A 19,752-nucleotide genomic window follows, 5' to 3' on the forward strand; every position below is an offset into this window, starting at 1 on the left:
TTTGAAAACAAAAAAACTACATAATTACATTGAACAAGCAGGGAGTAAGAAGAGAGATGCAACAGGAAAATGTTAGATGTGTTATTTTTTAAGATACTTTTACTTACTAAACAAACGTAAGTTTTGCATCTCTTCTCATACAAAGTAGCTGAAACATAACTCATTTATTCCATATTAAATGCCGCACTCTGCCTGGAGAGAATAGTATGGTATTTTGGAATGTCCAACATTTCCAGTCACCAATGTCGTGTTGACATTCATTGCAATAAAATGGCTTTGTATTCTTCCCAGCACATCTTCTTGAATTGTTAGAATACGCCATCAGGAAATCACTATCCTCAAATGCATTTACAGGATAACCAAGAATTCAGGTATCCCTCCACGGATCTCTAATTTTGAAAAGACTCAGCTGCTTAACCAAGTGATCAGTGTCAGAATGTTGATTTAAGATTCACACAACATCCCCAGCAGTGTAAAAAGATACAACTTAAAAACATATTTGACTGGACTCTGCTGCATTTATTTAGCCAAGTCAAGAAGGAAGAAAACTGAGAACACAGGTATAAACAGTTGCATGAAAATGCAGGGTAAAAGCACAAGAAAAATCAAGTCATTAGAGCAAGTGGGTTATAGAACATGACCATTACAAGCACCGAAGGATTTGTAACTCAGTTCTTTTGTGAAGTATGCTTCTTGTTTGGAAGGATTGCATTGTTGCTGGGTAAATGTTAAATAAGAATACACACATTTAATTCTGCAGCTGGAGTCATATGCAAATGATTGAGTCTATGAATGTAAACTTTATATATGGTCGACAATTAAAAAAAATATATATAAATTTAGAGTACCCAATTAATTTTTTCCAATGAAGGGGCAATTTAGCATGGCTAATCCGCCTACCCAGAACATCTTTTGGGTTGTCGGGGTAAGACCCACGCAGACACGGCGAGAACGTGCAAACTCCACACGGACAGTGACCTGGTGCCGGTCAACCCCGGGTCCTCGGCACCATGAGGCAGCAGTGCTAATCACTGCGCCACCCTGTATGGTCTACAAATTGACCTCAATAGTCCATTAAGTCAAAATAACACTGGCTTAAAGTTTCGAGATGTCAGATTTATTGGCAATATTTCAGTAACAACCTCAGACTTGGTCACGAAAAAGACACTGTTTGCCTGTTGCATCAGATTTGGATTGGACTGCTATCAGCTAAGTTTGTTCGGTGCACAGAAATTAGGGGAGGTGAATACAACGGGCAATAATGCAATTAGAGTTAATAGTCTCTTCCAGGACAAAACCTCAGTTTCATCAGTCACACAAGGTGCTATACTCTTGAACATCACAAAATAATTCTGAAATGTAGTTTGTCATTTAACAACTAACCACCAACCTTCGTTTTTGAAGTTATCCAGGCAGCATGTTGTTTCCTCCAATACAATAGCACGTGCATATTCAAATATTTGATATGACGATACATTATAGACCTAAAAGATACTGCAATACAGTGTCGGCCATAAAACTCACTAAGATCGTACCTGCAGTCATTCACATTTAAAATGGAAAAACAAAGGACTGCAGAGTACATTGTCCAGTTAAATCCTCTTCCACTATAACACAACCTGGCTGGTGATTTAAATGTGACAGTGATTCCCCAAGCATCTACGACAGAACAAGATTGAACTGCATTTTTGCAATTAGCAGAGGAACACTCAGCTCGAAATACATCAATCATTTTAAACCTCTAAAGATGTTACTCCTTAACATGCTTGGGTACATTTTGCATGAAAAAATTGCAACTTACATGACAAATGTTTTGCCTGCAGATTTCACACCTCCAATAGGAATTCTTTTTATAATAACTGATGAATTCTTAGGTATTAAAGCATTATCATCCGTATATTCTGTAAAGAATTAAGGAAATCATTATTCTGCTGGTAGCAGATTACAAAGAATAACTTTTACTTTCCTGAAATAATTGCATGTCAATTTCATTTAATTACTTTAATAATCCAAAAACGATTTGTATCAGACATCAACTTCTTTCTAGTAAATCGTTTTTGGAGAGGAGGGTGTCACACTGTATTTTCACGAATGTGGTGAGAAATCAACAGTTCAGTAAATTATCCTTTTACCTATAGGGAAGAGGGTTGCAGTAACAGCCAGAGAAACAGAACTTATTTAACAACATAAGTTCACTTTATTAACTAAGGAAGGTCAATCCAGTAGACTGGATGTATTTGTTGTTAAGCCAAAGAGTTTGTCAATTTAAGTATTTGGGTACACACATATTTCAACAGGGAAGGATTCCTGTGCAGGTAGAAGATCTATGGTCAGAATTCATCAATCACCACATTAGTACTAACATTTGTAGAACAAGAACGCATTTCATTATTCAACAGAATTCAGATTGCTGGTTTCTATGCTTCAGAATCATGCGATTATGGAAACCTTGTACGTGCAACAGTGGAATAAAACACTTGCCCTGTCAATGGGGAAAAGGCCTCATAATATTCATAGAGGATCACAATACAATTTCTCAAACTCTATTTTGGCTGATACTTTGCACATGGAAATGTGAGAAAAGGTAGACTTCAAATTATGAATGAATGTAATTAAACTTTAAACAGATTTTTAAAAATATTTAATCATAACCCATTTAGCTATCAAAACCATGTGGCAACAAAGGCATCTGAAACCCTCATAGCATTAAGATGACAATACTGACCCAACTGAAATTCTAATTTTCTGAATTGTACTTCTCCCAAAGCAATCACCTGAAGTTTCATTTATATAATGCTACACTGTACTACTTTTACTGACAGAAGCCTTTTCACTTAGATTTTGCAAATGGAATTCATATTTTCAAACTGCCAACTCACTGGAATATTATTTAAGGCACATGGATTTCAAGTCCGATGACATAACTACAACCCTGGGATAGTTTTCATCTTAAAAATCTTGCATGAGTCCAAAGGCCAAATAAACCTGTTAAATCAGCTAATTACCACAACTTGCTATTTCACTTCCTCTGATAACACAAAAAAAGTTCTGATTTTCCAAGGACAAAAATGCTTCATCGTTTAAGATTTAAACTGGTGTAAAACATTTTGGTTCAAGAAAACACAATTAAAATGTAATAGCTGTTGCGTCAGAGCAAATTCAAGTGTTTGTCAGCTTGTCTCCAGGTCAGAGCAACAGACATTTAGACTGGTAATAGCAAATAGCTGCAGATGCTGGAATCTGAACTAAAATAGAAAATACTGAACAATTTCAGCAGGTCTGAGAGCATCTCTGAAGAGAGAATGGAGTGAACATGGAGTCTGGATGACTCTCTCAAAGCTTTTGTTTCAGATTCCAGCATCCGCAGTAATTTGCTTTTACTTTCGATACTTAAGACTATTCCTTCCTTTCCAAGATTAATTTTTTGATGATCTGAGACGGCTCCTGATCAGCTCCCCACCCTTGTGCTTCATCTCCCCCAATCTCCTCTCTCCGCTATTTAACCTCCCCTGGCTCTAACAATTTTAATCCGTACTAAAAAGTTAATTGCTAGTTTAAACTGCTACTGTCACTGGCTCATGTTTTCCCTCATTGAGCACTGCTTTTTCTCCTCAATTTGGATTTCTTGTGACATCAAGACTATGCTTCTGCGCTGGAGCACAAAAATTCTCAAAAGATACCTTTGCTTTTTCTCCCTTATCCTTTGCATCAAGGATGTTTCTCGTACTTGGTCCTATCTCAACAGACTGTCTCGTCTCTGAATTCACTGCATCGTATCCTCTTAAATCGCTCCCTTCTTAAAGCCCCCAATCCATATTCACATCAATAGAATCCCTACAGTGCAGGAGGCTACCATTCAGCCCACTGAGTCTGCACCGACCCTCTGAAAGACCACCCTAACTAGGCTCACTCCCCTGTAACCTGACCCAATCTGCACATCTTTGGTCAACAAGGAGCAATTTAGCACAGCCAATCCACATAACCTGCACATCTTTGGACTGTGGGAGGAAACTGGAGCAAATGCATGCAAATACAGGGAGAACATGCAAACTCCAGTCACCCAAGGCTGGAATTGAACCAGGGTCTCTGGTGCTGTGAGGCGGCACAGCTAATAACTGCCACCGTGCCGCCACTCCCTTGACCGTGCCATCTCAAGTGACCTTGCTCCTCCCATTGTGTGAATCACATAAGACCATTTCCGATAACGCATCCCTCTCCTCACACATTCCCTTTCCACCAACTTGGCGCCTGGGGGAGAAAAAAAAAAACACCCCTGGTTCATGGCTCTCCATTCACCATAATAATTTTGCTCAAGCACAGCCTCACCTTTACCCCTGAAGCCCAAAGTCATTAAAACCATGAATATCTCTAACACTGGCCCCGCCCTATGAAGCATCCTTCATCTGTACTTCCTCAAGTCAAAGGGGCGCAGACTGAAACAGATACAGGGGACTACCAGTTTAGCCACCCGCCTCCAGATCTTGCTGGACCACAAAAAATACCAGAGGGACGTCTTCTCATCCACTAAAGCTGTTCACTATTCCAGGACTACCCTGGAAAGTAAAGATAACATTCAGCTTAATTTCTCCTCAGAAAACTGTCTCAAGCCCCTCTCCTTGCCCCTCCATGCTCACCTCCAATGTGCAAGGAGCTCATGGGCATTGTTGTTAAGATTGAAAACAGTAAATGTGGTACCTCTGCATTTCCTATCTGCTCTTTCTTTTCTACCCCCAACCCGCTCATAACCTCTCGAAGCTCATCTTGCCCCCTCAACTGTTGACCACCCAATGTTCCACCCCTGCCACTATCTTAGCTGATCATTCTCCTTGGGTACTGTTCTTCAAATCTGCTGTCATCACACCCTCAAAACAAAACCTTTGACCTCCTTCATCCATGCAAACTTGTGCCCCAGTTCCCATCTCCTGTGCACCTGAAAAAATCCTTCAACATAATATCACTGCCTATGTCATTGAATATATTAAAGGCAGAGTTAGACTGTTGTTTTCAAGGTTACAATCAGATCAGCTATGATCTTGCCGAATGTTGGAGCATGAGTGAGGGTCCAAATTACCTGCCGCTTTTCCTATTTCCCATTTGATTCCCGGAACAAAGCTCTGCTGCTCTTCTTTTCATAGAATTTACAGTGTACGTGGCTATTCGGCCCATCGGGTCTGCACCGGCCCTTGGAAAGAGCACCCCACTTAAGCCCACACCTCCACCCTACCCCCGTAACCCACCTAACTTTTTTGGACAATACTGGCAATTCAACACGGCAAATCCACCTAACCTGCACATCTTTGGATTGTGGGAGGAAACCAGAGCACCCGGAAGAAACCCACACAGACAGGGGAGAAAGTGCAGACTCTGCACAGAGGGTGACCCAAGCTGAGAATTGAACCTGTGATAACTCACATCAAGTCCCATAATCGATGCTCATATGGCCTGTAGTGTCTTTGGTTAAACAATGCCCAATTTTATAATTCTCCTTAGTTTTGAAAACCCTCCATGGGCTTGTAATCTCAAACCCTCTGGAGATATCTGAGCTCCTTCAATTGAACGACCCCAATTTTAAAATTTGGCGTGCCTCCACAGTTGCCAAAACGCAGAGCTCTCCAATCCCTGTCCTAAATCACTCTTTCCTCCAATTCTTCTTTTGACCAAGCTTTGGGTCAACTGGGCTCAGTGTTAAATGCTGTTTGATAACACTCCTGTGAAGCACCTTGGGATATTTTATTGTACATTAAAGGTGCAGTCAGTTGCAATTGCAGATTAAGTTGTATTGTTCTGTAGAAAGTGATTTAAGCTACTCTTTCAGTCTTTCAAGGTAAAAAAATGTCTGTTAAATTTCTCATCATTTTATTGCCTATTTAATTGAAACCAATTTTAAAATCATTCAGGAAATGAATGACTGCAGCATACACTGATGTTCAGTGCTGCTAATACTTGGCCGGAACATTGTCTTTTGCCAGATGTAAAGAAAGGAGGGAAAGACTTAAAGAAAGAAGAAACAGGGAACAACAAGAACATGACAGGCAAACAGTTAGAAGAAATTAGACTGAGAAATGTTTTTAAAAAGTTATTGAAAGAGCAAGAACTTCTCTGATCTGAACTATATTGACTACTACAATCACCAGCATCAGGTTCTCCAAGTGGCGGATAAAATTATGTGGAGCCAAATGCTATTTGACAAAGTAGTCTTAAAATGCCATCCACATTTATAACCTGTCAAAATAAAATCAAACTCCAGTAGAATTTCATATCACATCAAACTGGAACAATCATACACACCACTGAGGGAGCCCTGAAATTAAGAAACTAAAGATCACGAAATACCTCCTATTATGACTTATTTTTTTCTCCAATTCAAACTGAATAATTCTAAAAATTATACACGCATTTCTTGAAACATTCTTCAATTCATAGCTTATTTTATGACAGGAAATAAGAACCAGCAGAGATCACAAAAGATCAACATGCAGTCAGACCAGACTCTATTGAAATTATCCACATTCAACGCACTTCATCATAGCTTATTGCATTGGATAAAGAACAATAAAAACATTTTTAAATTTAGAGTACCCAATTAAGGGGCAATTTAGTGTGACCGACCAATCCACTTAATCTTTAAGTTGTGGGGATGAAACCCACGCAGACGGGGAGAATGTGAAAACTCCAGAGTGACCCGGGGCCAGGATTGAACCCAGGACCTCAGTGCTAACCACTGCGCTACCGTACCGTCCCTGGATCAAGATTAATAAGGACACAATCAATCCATTTAATTTTCTTGTTCCAGAATACACTAAAACACGACATTTTAACATGGTATAAACACCAAAATATTTGACAGCATGACGACTAACAGATCACAAGCTAGCTTACATTTATACAACACCATTAATTCAGTAAAACAGCCCAAGGTGCTTTACAGCAGTGCAAGCAGATAAAAATTTACATTGTGAGACACAAGGACAGGTGACCAAAAGCTTGGTCAAAGAAAAGTTTAAAGAATTTCAACAATGAGAGGTGGAAAGGTGCAGCAAGGGAATTAGTGAGTCTTTAAAGTATGATGATTAATGGAGGGTGAATACAACGTGGGATGCATTTGAGAGCGCAGTTCTCTGAAGATTCTCAGTTTGGTAGTTAAATAGCTGAGCAGGGGGAGCCCGAGGGATTCCAACGATTGATTATAAAAATCGAAGTGTTATTGGACTAGAACAATGCTCATTGGTGTGGTCAAAGTAAATGGAACTTGGTGAACTTTGGACAAGGGCACCAACTTTAGGATAAGCTCAAGTTTATAGAGGGAGATCTGGGAAGCTGACCAATCAACAGAGCAGTGGAATTAATTAAGTAAGACATCAAGGCTGTGAACGGCTTGGTATGGCAGTGGGTGGCACAGTGGTTAGCACAGTTGCTTTAGCAGCTCAAGGATCCCAGGTTCAATTCCTGGCTGGGTCATGGTGTGTGGAGTCTGCACAGTCTATCAATGTCTGCGTGGGTTTCCTCTGGGTGCTCCGGCTTCCTCCCAGTCCAAAGATGTACTGGTTAGGTGGATTGGCTAGGATAAATTGCTTTTAGTATTCAAAAAAGGGAGGTGGTGTTACAGGGATAAGGTGGAGGCGTGGGTTTAAGTAGGGTGCTCATTCCAAGAGCTGGTGCAAGCTTGATGGACTGAATGGCCTCCTTCTGCACTGCAGATTCTGAGAGAAAATCGGTGGCAAGGGAGTAGTATAGTTTGTGGCAGCGACTAAACATAATAGCATTGATCTTCCCATTGTTTAGCACCGAAAATTGACTGGATATCAGACTGGTTAACACATCAGTAAAGGGGATAAAATAAGTGTTTAAGGCAGTGGTGGATGTTGTCAACACATGGAATTCAATAGCGTTATGGATGATTTAATAAATACTTTCTATTACAAAGACTATACATTGGGAGTTTTTCAAAGGGACAGGAGGCCATTTATTGCCCGTGACGTGATTTTGGACAACCTGAGGTGATGAAAGTCTTAAGCTTTGCATTATCTTCAAATATTGTAGCAATGGGCCAAGAATAGGTCCTGTGGAAATTAATGCAAATGTATGGAGGCATGAGAAGGTATTGCAAGCCATTCGGTGGCTGCAACTGCATAGGCAAGACTTGTACCAGGTGACACCAATCTCAATTCAGTGGACAACAGGAGTGACACATTAGAGGACGTTTCCCCCCCTCCTGCAAGTTCTTTCATAAGATAGGCATTGCTGACTTGGCCAGCAGTTACTGCTCTCAAGAAGGTGGTGGTGGTGAGCTGCCTTCTTGAACTGCTGCCATGTGTGCAGGTACACCCATAGTGCTGCTTGGGAGTACCAGGATTTCACTGAGTAAATGTCAAATAGTGCAGGTGGGTCAAGGGGAGAAAGTGCATGCCATTCCTGAGACAGCAAAAGCTACTGAAATTGTGCTGAAAAAGCAGCAAAATACTTCTCCAATGTTCAAATTGCATGTTCAAGTATCCACATTCCACAACTTAATTGCATGAACTTTCAGCAAAATGGCAACATAGAGATTAACAAGAGAATATCCTGACAATTTTTTCTTCAACATTATAGAATTTGCATTGTGTCCAGAGGACAAGCATAGTAGATAACCCTTCTAATTCGTAAAGATACACAGATCAGACCCCACACGATGTTTCAAAATTCTGACGCCAGCAGTCAGTGATACAAAAACGATTATTTAAAAACACAATGGCAGACAATACCGATTTGTCACACGAAAATTCATATTGAAATCAATTTGCACTGCAATCGGTTTTTAAATCGAATGCTTTCAATTTAAACCAGGTTTGCCGGCCTGGAACATTAAAACCATCGCCAATTACAAAGGCGTACCACGTTGCTTCAGACTGTCATCGGCTGAAGGGCACTCAGACGACGCAGCGGAGAAGGCTAAATGGCCTCCAAGGAACGCAAATTAGTTGGGAGATTTGAGTTTTGCACAGGTTAAGTTCATGATTTATCCTGGAGACGGAAGGGCAGTTTTAAGGAAGACGGAAGGGCAAGGAAAGCATTACCGTGTTAAAACACAGGGAAAAAGCAGATGGCGCCTGCCGGCGATTTAAAAAAAATGGTATTAAGTTGCAGTGAAGATCAAAAGGACTACAATGAAACGTTAGATGGTAGCGCCAGTAGAACATTGAATAGGCTCGGTTTGTAGCGACCCAACGTGCAATATGCCCTTACGAAATCGGACAAATCCTGCAAACCTGCGCCATCTTGTCTACCATAACATAGGAGTTAGAGGAATATTAAACAAAGGACAGATTGATAAATAGTACTTAAATAGAAATAAGTCACTGTGGTTAACTTACCTTCCTTAGTCTGTGCGTTGGTGATCTGTAAATCGCAGTCTGCCGCCTTTAGTTTCTCTCTGGCCATGATAGTCTTCTTTAGATCACTCAACGAAATATGAAGCCCATCGAAAGTGACCGTGTCATAGTTCAGTTTAGAAGAAAATTTGTAATGTACACACGACATTGTTTTTTTTAAATGGGAAAAGCCTTACCCACAAAAAAGTTTTACCCTTTTACCACTGCAAAACACAAAAACAAAAAATCCTCTTTTTCACAATTTAATATCTGAAATTCAAGTATTTTAAACTTTGTTGTATTAAAGCAATTTATAAAAAAAAACACTATACTGGATGTAAAGTCAGGAAATAACTGGCTTTCTTTCAACTGCACATTGCACAAAATTAAATACTAGTTGTTTTACTCACTAATAAACCGGATAGTTCAAAAGTCAATGGTATAGTTTAAATGTCCAAGAAATTGTACGAAGTCCAAAGGATTTATTTCCCAAGGTAAAGAGTTCAAAAATATTCAGTTTATTTTCCCTCTTCCTTTTTATTACAAAGCCGCAATGCAGTAGGTCTCGGCGCAGTTTTTTTTAAATCTAAGAGAAACGGATCCACGTTTGAGTCTTGGTTTCTTTCATTCGGAAAATCCTGTTGCCACGACTGTGCCTAGGTTCGTTTCTCGCCCACAGGCACTGCCTTCAGGAACATCGCTTTAGCATCGTCTCCTTTTAAGCAAGATTGGGACGTTTTTAAAACGAAAACAGTCACTCGTATTAGTAAAAAAAAGAGGAAAAAATACACAACACACACAATGCCCTAGTACCACCAGAGGTGCGCCTCTTTTTCCTCGACAAATATTTCTCAGGAACAAGTAGGATCCATGGCCTAGTGTCCAAAAGACTGAGAGGACAAATAGGAAATAAGGGAGGAGTAGGTGGGAGGAATGGGGAGCTGGGTGTGATGCGGGAACGCAAGAGTCCGCACGCCGAATGGACGGCACACTAGGCAGGCCGGCTTCCTGGCGGGTGGTTCTTAGGCTTAGCTCCAATCGATAGGCCCGCCAGCGTCTCTCAGACACATCTTCGCACTGCAGCGCCCTAACACTCACTCATCACTACACCTCACTCATAGCCAACACTTAAAAAAATAAGAAATAGCCATAAGTACTAAACTGTTACACAGGCCCACACATTAATGGCAAGTCTGAGGCAAGTCCCGCAAATTCAAACCGACAACACCTCTCCGCCACAACAATGGCGTCTCCAACGCAATAACGCCAGGGGTTTCCCACAGCCAGGTGCAGGGGCGCGTGCGTCACAATCTCCGCGAGAGTGTGTTCACGCTGAGGAAGTGACGCGCACCTACTGTCAATCACGGCGCTTTGTCCCCCGCCCCCACTGACACATTGCCAATTCCACCGCCGCCAAAACGCCGCGAGATTGAGGTGGATGCTCGAGCTTTATCGTCTCCCTCAGATTTAAGATGGCGTTCGTTGGATCGGCGGTGGGTATCTCCTTGTAAAAGTTGTTTTTCTTTACCTTTTTAAAAAGGAGTGCTGATGTTATTGTTTTCTTCGGCTTGCCAGGAGCTAATAAAGAGCACTAATATCTGATGGGTAGAGTGACAGTTCGTTTATAGTGAACTATTTTTGTGTTTATTCCTTAATGTTTTAATATGAATTATGAAGGAAGTTAACTTGCTTTTTGAAACATTTATGTATGTTAATATAGAAATGGTTAGGGTTACGCTGATAAACTGGATGGGGACACTTATTTTCCCATCATTCGCTGCTTATCCTGCGTCCCCAGGACGGGCTGCCCCAGCTCAGTACAGCTGCCCTAACCTTCTGTCATGTCGTGTCCAATCATTTGGCAGATTTGTGTATTTCAGTTAATCCTAATAAAACTGGTAAGTAACGATCTTATTTTAAAACGTGTCGTAATTGGTGTGTAAATTCTATTGCCTGATATTTCCCCTTGCATTCTTGATCTGTAATTCGATAGCTGTTCATTTTAAATAAATTGATTGAGGCAATGCAATGTAGTCTTCACCTGAAAGTCTGTTGTTAAATGTGGTCCTCTCATTGAGTATTCTTATAATGCTGATGCCAAATGACCAACATATACTGTGTTGTTACTGGGTGGCTTAATGTGCTGGTTTGAATGCACTATTGGGAAATCACACTTGAACCAATATTTTTCAATTTTGTGTATTTTTAATGATTCCCATCAAGTTTATTCTGTTGTTGACATCGCTTGTGACAAACTTATGCTACTTTAGACACTTCATAATGTTCATTGAAGATTGAATCTCTCTTCATTGCAGATACAATTCAATTTTTGAAGGACAATTGTGCTGTTGAGTATTTGTCCGCATTTCAAGTGGACACAACAGCACTTTGTACATACCCCAATATTTTTTTATTGATATGGTAATGAAAACAGAAGGCGTGTAAAGGCTGATAAAGACCAATGTTCTTATAGTACTTTGGTAGTATGATAGTAGTTATTTTAAAACTGATCAGGATTGAAAGCATAAAAAAATGTGTAATTTTCAATAGTATTGAATGAAATTTTGTCTACTCAGTCCATAGTGCTGTGTAGTGCATTTACAGCTCCCTGTTCTACTTGCTGCTATAAAAAGCGACTGCCTTAAAAAAAAATTAAGCAAAAGTTATGGGTTTGATTTTCCAACCAGTTAGATTTTGTGTGCCATCAGAATAAAGTTATGAGGTCCTGATTTAATGCCGTTTTTAACAATGTATACATCTGTGAATAATAACTTCTATGGAGGGCGACCAGGCCTTCCTTTGTTCAAAAACTGGAAATGCTGGAATATTCATTTTTGAAATTTTAATTTTTCCAATTAAGGGGCAATTTGGTGTTTCCAATCCACCTCTCCTACACAACTTTGGGTTGTGGGAGTGAGACCCACGCAGACACAGGGAGAATGTGCAAACTCCACAGAGGCAGTCACCTGGAGCTGGGGGGGTCGAACCCTGGTCCTCAGCACCATGAGGCAGCAGTGCTAACCACTGCGCCCCAGTGCCGCTCCCGAAATGCTGGAATATTCAACTGGTCTGGTAGCATCTGTTTCAGGTTGATGACTTCCATCAGATTCTCCATCAGTTTGAACTTCATAGTGCAAACATATCCAATCAGCATTGTGTCGACACATTAAAATTGGGGCTTATTGTTACATGGTCCTGCTGTTATAAACATGATTGGGTCCCTAGTACGCAGCTAGCTGTTGCTTTTCTATCACTGAACCCAAATTGCCAAATGTAAACACTTCAGATTAGGTAAGATGGACGGTTGTGCACTTCAATATGGGTAAGAGAGAAGTGAATTTTGCTGGTTTGAATAGCGAAAGTAACTTTTAGGGATTTGGGTAAAACAATTTTAGAAATGTTCTGTGTAATGTTTGGTGGTGCTGTTTTAATAAATATAAACATTTTCACACTTTTGTGGGTTAAAAAAAATCACTTGTGATCATGCGGTTTATTCATTGTTTTGACATCCATGCTCTTGTGAGAAGTGCTGAGCTTTTGCTTTTCAACTTTTGTACCTGGATTCCTGTCCCATTATCACAGAATTTTGTCACACAATTCAGCCCATTGTAGCACTTGAAAGAGCTGTGTCTCATCATTCCCCTCCTCTTCCCGTACCAGCCTCCCCGAACAGGTGCCGGAATGTGGCGACTAGGAGCTTTTCACAGTAACTTCATTCGAAGCCTACTTGTGACAATATGCAATTTTCATTTCATTTCTTTCCCCAAGCTTACAAAAAAACACCAATCCAATATTCTTCAATGTAACACCCTATTCCAGAAAGGAGGGAAGCAGAAACTGTGGGCCAGGAAATACTGGAATCCATTATCATAGATTATCATAGAATTTACAGTGCAGAAGGAGGCCATTCGGCCCATTGAGTCTGCACCGGCTCCTGGAAAGAGCACCCTACCCAAGGTCAACATCTCCACCAACACTAAGGGCAATTTTGGACACTAAGGGCAATTTATCATGGCCAGTCCACCTAACCTGCACATCTTTGGACTGTGGGAGGACACCGGAGCACCCGGAGGAAACCCACGCACACACGGGGAGGATGTGCAGACTCCGCACAGACAGTGACCCAAGCCGGAATCGAACCTGGGACCCTGGAGCTGTGAAGCAATTGTGCTATTCGCAATGCTACCGTGCTGCCCTTACTAAGGACATTTGGAAAATCAATCGGGCAAAGTCGGCGTGGTTTTATGAAAGGAAAATTGTGTTTGACAAATTTATTGGAGTTCTTTGAGGATGTAATAAGCAGAGTGGATAAAGGGGAACCAGGAGATGTAGTGTATTTGGATTTATAAAAGGCATTTAAAAGGTTACTGCCCAAGGTGGTGCTGGGTCTAATATATTAGCCTATATAGAGCCGTGGCTAATTAACAGGAAACAAAGTCAGGATAAATGGGTCTTGTTCATGTTTGCAAATGATTTGTAACTTGAGGGGTGCCTCACAAATCTGTGCTAAGGCCTCACCTATTTGCAATCTATACTCGTGATCTGGAATGATGAATATGGCTGATTCCTGGGATGAAGGAGTTGTCTTTTGAGGAAAGGTTACAGCAATAACTACCCACGTGGAAAACTGTCCAGCTTTGTCCCATCCACAAAAAGGACAAATCCAACCTGCCAATTACTGCTCCATTATTGCACTCTCGATCATCAGCAAACTGATGAAGGTGCCGTCGACAGTGCTGTCAAGCAGCACTTATACTTGCTGAGATCACTGCTCAGTTCAGTTTCCACCAGGGCTACCCAGTGCCTAACCTCATTACAGCTTTGATCCAAACATGGACAAAAGAGTTCATTCTGTGAGGTGAGGGTGACTGCTCTTTTTTTAAATATAAATTTAGAGTACCCAATTCATTTTTTTCCAATTATGGGGCAATTTAGCGTGGCCAATCCACCTACCCTGCACATCTTTTTGGGTTGTGGGGGCGAAACCCACGCAAACACGGGGAGAATGTGCAAACTCCACACGGACAGTGACCCAGAGCCGGGATCGAACCTGGGACCTCGGCGCCGTGAGGCAGCAGTGCTACTCACTGTGCCACTGTGTTGCCCCGAGGGTCACTGCTCTTAATATTTGACCCAGTGTGGCATTAAGGATACCTAACAAAACTGAAGTTTATGGGAACTGGGGAGGGAAAGGTCTCCACTGGTTGGAGCCTAGCACAAAGGAAGGTGGTCGTGTTAATTAGCGTGAACCATATTCATCTGCTTTATCAGTGACTTTCCCTCCATCATAAGAATGTGTGTGGGGATGTTCGTCGATGATTGTATGTGTGGGGATGTTTGTCGATGATTGCACAGAGTTCAGTACCATTAGTGACTCCTCAGGTACTGAAGCAGTCCATGCCCATATGCAGCAAGACCTGGAAAACGTTCAGGTTTGGGCCACTTTGTTCACGCTTGGACAGACAAATGACCAGTAACAATCGCACCACATAAGTGCTATAGAATTCCTATAGTGTAGAAGGAGGCCATTTGGTCTATTGAGTTGAGACCGACCCACTAAAAGAGCACCCTACCTCTGCCCTCTCCCCTGTCCTATCCCTGGTAAACCCACGCAGACACGGAGAGAATGTGCAAACTCCACACAATCATCCAAGGCCGAAATTGAATCTGGGTCCCTGATGTTGTGAAGCAGCAGTGCTAATCATTGTGCCACTGTGCTGCCAGGCAATGACCATCTCCACAAGAGAAAATCTAACCATCTCCCCCCATTATTTTCAGTGGCATTATCATTGCTGAATCCCCTCCAATCTACATCCTCGAGAGGTGGGGAGAGAGTTACGATTGACCAGAAACTGACCTGGGCCAACCAAATACTGTACCAACAAGAGCAAATCAGAGGCTGGGTATTTTGTTGTGAGTAACTCACTTCATGACTCCGTAAGACCTCTCCATCATCTACAAGGCACAAGTCAGGAGTATGATAGAATACTCGCCACTTGCCTGGATGAGTGGACTCCAACAACACTCGATGCCCAACAACATTCAGGACAGAGCAGCTCGCTTGATTGACATCCCATCCACCACATTAAACATTCACTAAATCCACCACAGGCGCACAGATAAAAAGATTCTCCAAAGTTTCTTTGCTAATACCTTACAAACCTATAATCTCTTATCACCTCGAAGGACAAGGCTAGAGATGCCTGGAAACACCACCGTTTGCAAGGTCCCTTCCAAGCATTCCCCATCCTGACTTGGAATTATATCTCCCTTCACTCAGTGGATCTAAATCCTGAAACTCCAGAACAGCACTGTGGGTGTACTGACACCACATGGATTGCAGGGGTTCACCATAACCTCCTGTTGCGGGCAATTCAGGATGGGCAACAAATGGTGGCCTATCAGAATAAAGTTATGAGGTCCTGATTTAATGCCATGCAGCGAGTAGCGGAGGCTGGGTTATTAATTATATACAAGACTGGCTTTGGCAGAGTTTAATCTACAAGGGAGTCTGCGGTTAATGAGGCAGTGGACTTAGGCCAGATTCAGATCCATCATGATCTTTTTGAATTGTGGAGCAAGCTCGAGGGGCTGAAGAGCCTAATCCTTGTTCTTACCAGTTTTGCTTCCAACACCATGGGCATGATTTACCGGCTGTTCACGTCGGCAGGATATTCTGGTCCCATGCCACGCACTGGTTTCCCGGTGACTAGGGGTACAGTCACCGGGAAATCCCGTTGACAATGGTAGGGTCAGTAAATCCTGCTGGCAGGCTGCCTCCGCCGCTGGAAAACACGCGGCAGGTTGGTTGGGAAATCCTGTCCCACGTCTACTCTACTGTTAATGCCCTAATAACTTTTTACAAGAAAGCCTCTAGCTCTGCCTTCTGTTAATAAATTTGAGTTCTTATCGACTCATTGTCTTGTGGAAATTGTTTGTACAATATTTTATTAAACATATACTTTTGAACACTGCTTTTAACCTCCTTTTCCAGTGTAAAATCCCAATTTTGCTAATCTCTGCTCCTAACTTAAATCTTCTCATCTCCGATAGCAGTGAATTTCTACTGCACCTTTGCCATAGTCTTGACATCCTTCCTAAAGTCAGGTCCCTAAACTGGAAATGATATTGTAACAAAAGTCAAACCAATGATTGATGTAGGTTGAGTATTACTTATTTGCTTTTGTCCAGTATATTTTAATTGAACCAGCAATCTTTTTAATCGCTTGATCAACTTTCCCCCCTGTTACTTGTCTCTGCAAGCTAATTCTCCCTTTTTCTATCCCAAGTCATAACATGTATACTGATGATACTTGGGTCCAACTGTGCATGATCTCTCTTAAATCTCCACTGCATCTGTACTGCCAAGATACTTGTCCAACATTCAGTCCTGGGTGAGCCACAACTTGTTGCATTTAAACTGGGAAGACAAAAACTATAATTTTTCGCCAATCCACACCTTATGTACTCTTTTGACAATGACTCCATTCACCCAATCCCACTCCTCCACTTACTGTAGACAACCTCGGCATCCAATTTATGTCTGAGATTAGTTTCCTGATCCATGTCCTTTGCAATGCAAAGATCACATACCACCACCTCTAATATTGTCCATCTGCAGTTGAAATCTTTGTTCATGCATTTGTCAGTTCCAAGGTCAACCATTTCAATATTTTTCTGCTGGCTTCTAATCTTCCACCTCCAGTCAACCTGTTCATTGAAAATGCTGCTGCCCATATCTTATTATGCAGAGTCCAGCGTTATCTTTGTCCCAGTCTTTGAAAATCTACGTTGGCTCTTGTTCCTCCAGTGCCTTAAGTATTTCACATTGTTATGCTTGACTTTGTACCTCTTTTCTTTCACTCTTTCTTTCTGTAGCCTCCACCAGACTCGTAATTTGCCCTGCTCCCCATACCCTCCTGCTCTGGATTCTCTTCCTCAGACTCTGGCTTATGGAAAGTCAGAGAGATTTGAAAAAAGCTGCTTCCAGAGAGGCTTGCTAAGCTCTGCCTTGAATTACTCAATGCGGATGTAATTCTAAAAGGGTTGTTATACTGATGCATCACTCTTATTTTATCCTAAGTGACCAACTTCAGCTGCCTAAATCCAACGTTATGGACTTCTATCTCTTTTTAAAAAAAATAATTTTTATTCAAGTTTTTCAATAACAAATTTTCTCCCCACAATTTAAAACAAACAAGGCGTGTTACCACACCAACACAAGAAAAGAACTCACCCTCCCAAAATAAATAATAACAAAAAACCAACCGCAATACAAGAAAGAAGAAAATAACAACATAGCAAACCCACCGCCGCAAAAACAAACCCCCTAACCATCCCCAAACCCACCCCCCAGCCCCCCCCAAGTTGCTGCTGAGACCGACCACTCTCTACCCCTTCGCCAAGAAGTCGAGAAAGGGCTGCCACCGGCAAAAGAATCCCTGTACCGACCCCCTCAGGGCTAACTTCATCCTCTCCAACTTGATGAACCCAGCCATGTCGTTGATCCAGGCCTGTGAACTCAGGAGCCGCGTATCCCTCCACTGTAAGAGAATCCTGCGCCGGGCTACTAGAGACGCAAAGGCCAGAATGCCGGCCTCTCTCGCCTCCTGCACTCCCGGCTCCGAAGCTACCCCAAAGATCACGAGCCCCCAGCCCGGCTTGACCCTAGACCCGACCACTTCCGACAAAGTCCCCGCCACCCCCTTCCAAAACCTCTCCAAGGCCGGACAAGCCCAGAACATATGGGTGTGGTTCACCGGGCCTCCCGAACACCTTCCGCTCCTGTCTTCCCCTCCGAAGAACCGGCTCATCCTTGCCCCCGTCATGTGAGCCCTATGCAGCACCTTCAGCTGAATTAGGCTGAACCATGCGCAAGAGGAGGAGGAATGCACCCTCTCCAGGGTGTCCGACCATGTTCCATCTTCAATCTCTTCCCCTAGCTCTTCCTCCCACTTCGCTTTGAGCACTTCTACTGAGGCCTCCTCCTCCTGCATCAGCTGGTAAATAGCCGAGATCTTTCCTTCACCGACCCACGTCCCCGAAAGCACCCTATCTTGCAGCTGCGGAAACTCCGCCACCTGCCTCTTAACAAATGCCCTGACCTGCATATACCTAAAAGCGTTCCCAGGGGGAGGTTCCACTTCCCCACCAACTCCTCCAGAGTCGCGAACTTCCCATCCAGGAAGAAGTCCCCAAACTGTCTGATGCCTGCCCTGTGCCAACTCCCAAATCCCCCACCCGTTCTCCCCGGCGCAAAACGGTGATTACTCCACATTGGGGCCCAAACTGAGGCCTTCACTTCCCCCCTATGCCTCCTCCACTGTCCCCAGATTTTAAGGGACGCAACCACCACCGGACTCGTGGAGTACTTTGCCGGGGGGAGTGGAAGTGGGACCGTCACCAAAGCCTCCAGACTCATACCCGCACAGGACGCCACCTCCAATCTCTTCCATGCGTCACCCTCCCCTTCCGTCACCCACCTGCGAATCATCGCCACATTCGCCGCCCAATAATATCCACACAGGTTGGGCAGCGCCAGGCCCCCTACCTCCCTTCTTCGCTCCAAAAATACCCTCCTTACTCTCGGGGCCTTCCGCGCCCACACGAACCCCAGAATCGACTTATTCACCCTTCTGAAAAAAGCCTTTGGGATCAATATAGGGAGGCACTGGAAAAGAAACAAAAACCTCGGGAGCACCGTCATCTTAATCGACTGGACCCTGCCCGCCAACGAAAGCGGTAGCGCGTCCCACCTCCTAAACTCCTCCTCCATCTGCCCCACCAGCCTCAAAGTTTTTTTAAAAAAAAATATTTTTTAGTGAGTTTTCATATTTTATATCCAACAAATTACGGCGAATTTGATTTTCTCCATTTGGAGAGATTCCGAGAGGTCAGACAGCCAGTCTGCAGCTCTGGGCGGTGCTGCTGACCGCCAGCCAAACAGGATTCTGCGGCGGACGATCAGGGAGGCAAAGGCAAGGGCGTCCGCCCTCCTCCCCAGGAATAGATCTGGCTGGCCTGAAACCCCGAAGACAACCAGCGACAACCGGTGCCGCCCCCCCCCCCGCACAATCCCCCTCCAACTCTTTGGGTCCCTCAGCGCCATGGCCAGGGGCTCAATCGCTAACGCGAAGAGCAGGGGAGACCAGGGGCACCCCGCCTCGTCCCCCTGGAAAGCCGAAAGTCCGCCGACCTCCTCCCATTCGTCACCACACTCATCACCGGGGAGCTGTACAGCAACCTCACCCAGCTGATGAACCCCTCACCAAACCCAAACCTCCGCAACATCTGCCACAGGTAACTCCACTCCACCCTATCAAAAGCTTTCTCCGCATCCATGGACGCCACTATTTCTGACTCCCCAGCCGCTGGCCCCATCATCATGACATTAAGGAGCCTCCGC

The 19,752-nt window shown here is 43.1% G+C and overlaps 2 protein-coding genes across 13 annotated transcripts in view; one reads left to right on the forward strand and one right to left on the reverse strand.

Moving 5' to 3' along the window:
* Nucleotides 1-10,612, reverse strand: part of rbbp6 (retinoblastoma binding protein 6) — a 53,906-nt gene extending 43,294 nt beyond the window's left edge. For 3 of the 4 annotated variants that reach the window (XM_038820859.1, XM_038820861.1, XM_038820857.1), the window contains exons 1-2: nucleotides 9,351-10,611; nucleotides 1,802-1,901 (exon numbers count right to left, since the gene is read on the reverse strand). In XM_038820859.1, the coding sequence (XP_038676787.1) occupies nucleotides 1,802-1,901; nucleotides 9,351-9,516 (266 nt within the window). In that variant the 5' untranslated portion in view covers nucleotides 9,517-10,611. Of the gene's footprint in view, nucleotides 1-1,801; nucleotides 1,902-9,350 lie in introns of all 4 variants that reach the window. The other variant, XM_038820858.1, reaches the window with a different exon arrangement.
* A 131-nt stretch (nucleotides 10,613-10,743) lies between these two features.
* Nucleotides 10,744-19,752, forward strand: part of LOC119978927 (probable helicase with zinc finger domain) — a 607,351-nt gene continuing 598,342 nt past the window's right edge. For 6 of the 9 annotated variants that reach the window (XM_038820862.1, XM_038820870.1, XM_038820865.1 and 3 more), the window contains exon 1: nucleotides 10,748-10,840. Coding sequence is in view for 1 of the 9 variants with exons in the window: in XM_038820869.1 (XP_038676797.1) it covers nucleotides 11,189-11,245 (57 nt within the window). In the remaining 8 variants the exon portion in view is untranslated. The other 3 variants (XM_038820871.1, XM_038820872.1, XM_038820869.1) reach the window with 2 other exon arrangements.

Source organism: Scyliorhinus canicula, chromosome 15 (assembly GCF_902713615.1).
Source record: "Scyliorhinus canicula chromosome 15, sScyCan1.1, whole genome shotgun sequence".
Taxonomy (NCBI): Eukaryota; Metazoa; Chordata; class Chondrichthyes; order Carcharhiniformes; family Scyliorhinidae; genus Scyliorhinus; species Scyliorhinus canicula.